This window comes from Anopheles darlingi, chromosome 2 (genome assembly GCF_943734745.1).
Source record: "Anopheles darlingi chromosome 2, idAnoDarlMG_H_01, whole genome shotgun sequence".
NCBI classification, from domain to species: Eukaryota; Metazoa; Arthropoda; class Insecta; order Diptera; family Culicidae; genus Anopheles; species Anopheles darlingi.
In genome coordinates, this window is record NC_064874.1 from 17,749,592 (window position 1) to 17,754,591 (window position 5,000).

At 49.8% G+C, this 5,000-nt stretch overlaps 3 protein-coding genes across 3 annotated transcripts in view; 2 read left to right on the forward strand and 1 right to left on the reverse strand.

Annotated features, from left to right (window-relative positions):
* LOC125948186 (uncharacterized) overlaps positions 1-635 on the reverse strand; it is a 1,563-nt gene extending 928 nt beyond the window's left edge. The window contains exons 1-2 of the mRNA XM_049674006.1: positions 531-635; positions 1-460 (exon numbers count right to left, since the gene is read on the reverse strand). The exon at positions 1-460 is cut by the window's left edge and continues 533 nt beyond it. Coding sequence (XP_049529963.1) covers positions 1-460; positions 531-582 — 512 coding nt within the window. The 5' untranslated portion in view covers positions 583-635. The remainder of the gene's footprint in view (positions 461-530) is intronic.
* Positions 636-775: 140 nt separating this feature from the next.
* On the forward strand, positions 776-2,674 carry LOC125948187 (protein YIF1B-A). The gene is made up of 6 exons (XM_049674008.1): positions 776-1,080; positions 1,152-1,328; positions 1,399-1,760; positions 1,835-1,958; positions 2,031-2,293; positions 2,372-2,674. The coding sequence occupies exons 1-6, from the start codon at positions 1,044-1,046 to the stop codon at positions 2,579-2,581; spliced, it is 1,173 nt and encodes a 390-aa protein (XP_049529965.1). The 5' UTR covers positions 776-1,043; the 3' UTR covers positions 2,582-2,674.
* Positions 2,675-3,600: 926 nt separating this feature from the next.
* LOC125948162 (neuroendocrine convertase 2) overlaps positions 3,601-5,000 on the forward strand; it is a 6,926-nt gene continuing 5,526 nt past the window's right edge. Inside the window, exons 1-2 of the mRNA XM_049673961.1 lie at positions 3,601-4,327; positions 4,594-4,701. Coding sequence (XP_049529918.1) covers positions 4,133-4,327; positions 4,594-4,701 — 303 coding nt within the window. The 5' untranslated portion in view covers positions 3,601-4,132. The remainder of the gene's footprint in view (positions 4,328-4,593; positions 4,702-5,000) is intronic.

Consider the following 5,000-nt stretch of genomic DNA (forward strand, 5'->3'; position numbering starts at 1 on the left):
GGTGTCTGTTCTTCCTTTTCAAACGCAATCGGTTCCGTGGCCTCACCAAGATCTCCCAAATTCTCCTTCCCGAGCAGAAGGTTAAGCTTGGATATGAACTTATTGTAACCAGTTGCTTTCTTCGGTATTCGGCCACAGGGCGATTCGGAATGTTTGAAAGTTTTACGTGATTGTAGGCCGGCATGTTTCTGGGTGCTATCGCTGCCCCGCACCCGCGACTGACCGTGCAGCCGCTGGGGACTGTTCCACTCCCACGACACACCGTTGATGGCGTGGAATGCATCCTGTGTGAGAGGCACGATAGGAGAATAGTCGGCTCCCTGCGATGGCGAAACTTCCGGACATTCATCCGCGGTTGGCGGCTGTTCGTTGGTGGCCACAACGGGTGTACCAGCGGTCATAGCTGCCGCCGCGGTTTTCGCTCTCCGCGACGGTGTGTGCCTTGTGTTTGGTGATTTTGCTAGGAAAAAACAAAGAGGCGGATTAATAGCCGTGTTCCATGGTGGTGGTCGGACCGGGGAGTGATTTACCATCTTTTGGCGTTGCTGTGGCCAAGCTGAGACGACTTTTTCGGCTGCTCATTTCACGGTTTGCTCCGCACAAAATCCAATTTTTACCGCACAAAATCGTTGTTGTTTTCGTTTTCCGGTGTTTGCTGCACTGGCAGTGGTGAATTCGAGGTGTATTTTCTGCAGAGGCAGTAGGCCTGTGTGTGGCTGTGTATTGTGCGTGCGTGGATGGGACACCCCGTGTGTGTGCGCCTTCTTCTTCTTCCCCTTGGCGCTTGTTGTTGCCACGTACTCGTTAAATCGTTGTAAACTGGGAAATTCTTAACTATTTTCAGCAGTTTTGCGATTCTTAATCTTGTTGCATCACCAATCAACCGATTTACAAGCAACTGCAGAGAGCACAGACCTCTGGGCGGCCCAGATCCGGGCGTCTCTAAAGGAAATCATCGGAAACATCACCGGCAAGCATTGAGAATCGTGATTTGGCGTTTTGGTTCTTCCGAGTGATTTGGGTGGTTTATTGTTTCTGTGACCATGAATTTCAACGCTCAAGCTGGATCCGATGGCCGTCGTAAGGAGAAAATAGCATCCCGAGACGGTCGCAGACTTTGTTATTTATTCCCGTAAACACTACCTTTGCAGCTCACCGGCTATCGAAGAAACCGAAGCGGGTCAGCGATGTGAACGCCATGGGCAGTACGATCCCGTATCAGCAGATGACATCACAGCCGCCCAGCAATCAGTACATGCCTACGGATCCTAATTTGCAGTACATGGCTAACAATCCCAGTCTGCAGTATGCCAATGACCCGAACAACTGTAGGAAGATTTCCGTTTCACTGCATGTTCCTCGGAGAGCAATGAAACTAACGCCCTTGTCTAATCGTAGATTACGGCCAACAGCAGGCACCGCAGCCACCACAACCAGCTTACGGTTATATACCTCCGCCGACGCAGGCACCACTAGCGGATGTATCTCGACAGCCAAACCATGGGCCAGGGTTGGGCATGGGACCACCCATGGGCCAACAGGGCGGCGGAATGGGCCAACAGTTCGCCATGTTTCAACAACCGATCGTGCAGGATATGGCTATGCAGTACGGTCAGAGATTGGCTGACCAGGGCAAGGAAATTGTCCATTCTCAGATCGAAAAGTACTTGCCAACATCCAAGCTAAAGTACTATTTCGCTGTGGACAATCTGTACGTGATAAGGAAGCTGAAAGTGATCTTCTTTCCTTTCCTTCATCAGGTAATATTTGGCTTTTAGGATTTTTCCTCTTACCTGCTGCCTCAAATAATGTCTTAACTGCATATTCGTTGCAGGATTGGTCTATGAAGTACGATCATGAGAATCCGGTTCAACCGTTGTATGATATTAATGCACCAGACCTGTATATCCCGGCCATGAGCTACATTACTTACATTGTGCTGGCTGGTATTGCCCTGGGTAAGCTTGCTTATTGAAGCAATACGGCAACTCTCACGAAAACTAATGCTACTATAATCGAACATCTTTTAGGCATGCAAAACCGATTTTCCTCGGAACAGCTCGGCATTCAAGCGTCCAGTGCCCTGGCTTACAGCATTTTTGAGATGGTAATCTACACACTGACACTGTACATAAGCAACATCTCGACCTCCATCGGCACATTCGATCTGTTGGCCCTGACCGGCTACAAGTATTTAGCTATCGTTGCGATCGTGGCATCGAGCATACTGTTGAAAAGAACTGGCTACTATCTGGCGCTGATTTATACTTCCGCTATGTTAGCATTCTTCATGGTAAGCAGTTAACGCGTGTACTGCGTTGCCATAGATATGTTATGAATGCTTCATCTTCTTTTCTATATTTGTCCCTAGTTACGTACGTTGAAAGCCAAAGTATTGACGGAACCAGTTCAGATTCAGAGCTCTGTCGGATACGATCCATATGCGCAGCAGCAGACCGACTATCATCTCGGACGGAAACGCAAGCTGTACTTCCTGTTTCTCGTCACCGGCCTGCAGCCGGTGCTGGCATTTTGGCTGACGGTGCACTTGATCGTAAGCGATCCTGTTCAGGGTGCCTAAAAGGCAATTCCTTTTGTTTTTTGGACAGACATGAAAAATGCGTTTAATGGAAATAAAGTGTAAGTCAATTTAGCCTTTTTGATACTCCTCCAATCATTGTTACCTCGAAAATTGTTTCGTTGTTTTCATTTCATCGAAGTCGGCCGAGTCACAGAGAAAGCACCGTTTCCGATGCACCGTTTCGAAGCAGAGAAAAAGCACATCTTAAATTACAGTGTAGAAGGTTATATGCTTGGCTAACAATTGGTGAACGACAAAAGACTTCCATATGTGCGCCTTTGCTTCATCGTTCACGACGGCGACCCTTTTCATCGCAAGCATTCTTTTTCTGCATTCCATTCCCTTGCTAGCGTTGCTAGCCGGGCAGCTCGCGTTAGTGTCAGTACACCATATGTGTGCCCTCTTTACGAAGCATTCCAAAGGCCTCTTCTTTACCCCATCCTCACGAGACTCGGCACCCATAGCACCCATAGCAATAGTTTCAACTGCAAGGACAGCAAGGGTAAATCCGTGGTGCTCGGGCTCCTTCAGCGTCGCTTGCGCTGGCTGCGAGAGCTCCCCTTCACTTTGCTGTCCGAAAATGGTCCACGAGGGGCCATTGTGAGTAATGAAAAGCTCAGTTGTAATAAATGTATTGTACGAAAAGTGCCCATAAATCACTCGGAGATCGTGTGAGAAAGGCCATCACGGATAAAAGAGGAGGAAAGGCAAACACACGGCGCCACCACATACATGTCGGCCAAACGAGATAACATGCTGGGGACACACTCCGGGAGACCGGCGGCGGCAACGGTAGCCAAGTAACAGGTGCAGTAGCGCCGTGTAACGCCGTAGGCTAGAAAGAGGGTCAAAAGGCTCACCCACGTAGGCGCATGCGCTGGCCGAATGGTAGATATTGGACGTGTTCTCATCGCGCTCATCGCTACCTTTCTCGTGTCTGGAGAATACCGCTTCCGAACCGTCGCACCAAGTGCGTAACGAAAGCTTTGCTCTCCGGCAACAGTCACTCGTTGCAGATTGCCGCGTTTGGCCGCGTTTTCGGGGTGGCAAGTGTTTTAGTCTACAAGGACTTCTGGGAGACCGCTCGGATACAAGACGGCACGGGAAATGGTGACTGTTGGTTGGTAGAGAAACGGACGAGCAAGAATCGTGGTCGACAGATAGAACCGATTCACGAATAATAGAAGCGGATGATACTCCCAGTTCGGCAGTCAAGTACGAGCGGAAGTGACGCACATCTGACGCAGTTAACAGCTGCCACCCAGCAGCTGTCCGGAAGAAAAAGGGGGGAAATGATTAATTCAATCGATAAATCTTGCGGTTAACCAACAGCAGCAGGAGCAGTCGCAGAGGCGGAGTGTGTGATTCCCGTGCTGTTCGTCCTGTCGTGAGACCATTTCCATTTCTTTATTTTGGGCTTTTGTGCGCCCTGCCGTGCGTGTGTGCCGATTCGAAGGGCAAGTGTTCACAGAAGGTGCAGGAACGAAAAACACGGTTCCACACTTCAGCCAAGGGCCTCTAGTCGTTCATTCGGCAGTGCGTGAATCAGAAATGCTCGTCAAAGTATGCCTGCTGGCCTTGTTCAGCTTGAGCTGCACGACGGCCGGCCATGGTGGGACCACCTTCGGTGCTGGTAGTGGCGGCGATGTCTTTACCAGTTCCTTTCTGGTGCGCTTCAGGCGCAGCATCGATAAGCAGTTGGTGCACGATATTGCGTCCCGCAATGGATTCCAGAACCTTGGCGAGGTAAGGCTCCTTTGACGGACCGGAATACATCCTACGAGCGAATCGATGCTCTCATACGTGCTCCAGCTGAAGGATACAATAGCAAGCGCTGGAAACTATTAGAATGAAAAGCGAAGGAATCGTGTTACTGTGATCAATCCTGTATCCAACATATGGTTGAGCTATGGTGTGAGCAGCAGTGTGCCAGCCGCTTATATCGCCAATGTGTTCCAGTGTGTGTGCGCCCGTGTGTGATGAGGTATTTTTTATTTTATTTTTGCTTTTAGCTTCCTGGCAGCGGTGGCAAGGAGTTTCACTTCAAGCACAGCACCCTACCGTTGGTGCGCACCAGGCGAAGCATCTCACATACGCGCGTGCTAAAGCAGGAACCACTGGTAAGTGATGAGAGTGAGAGAGAGAGTGGAACGGGGATGATAAGCACATAATAAAGAAAGAGAGGGAGAGCAGCTGAAAGTGAGGGGCAATCGTATGAGGGTCGAAAGCATCGTCAGGTGGGAGGGTGGCCGGGTGTGTTGGGTGAACGCAGCCGCAAAAGTTTGGTTCGCTTATGCATATTTATGTTGTTTTCCATTATCGGTCTACCTTATTGGTATTGCTGTTGTTACGTTTCCGAGGCAGGGTGGAAAGGGATGAGCATTTCGCTGGCTCCTTCACGCCATACCAACATTCCCAC

Bases quoted from the DNA above. Each gene is read 5' to 3' on its own strand.
- LOC125948187 (XM_049674008.1), top strand. From the start codon at position 1,044: ATGAATTTCAACGCTCAAGCTGGATCCGATGGCCGTC. The intron at 1,081-1,151 runs GTAAGGAGAAAA...CTACCTTTGCAG, and splicing joins AGCTGGATCCGATGGCCGTC to CTCACCGGCTATCGAAGAAA. The intron at 1,959-2,030 runs GTAAGCTTGCTT...AACATCTTTTAG, and splicing joins GCTGGCTGGTATTGCCCTGG to GCATGCAAAACCGATTTTCC.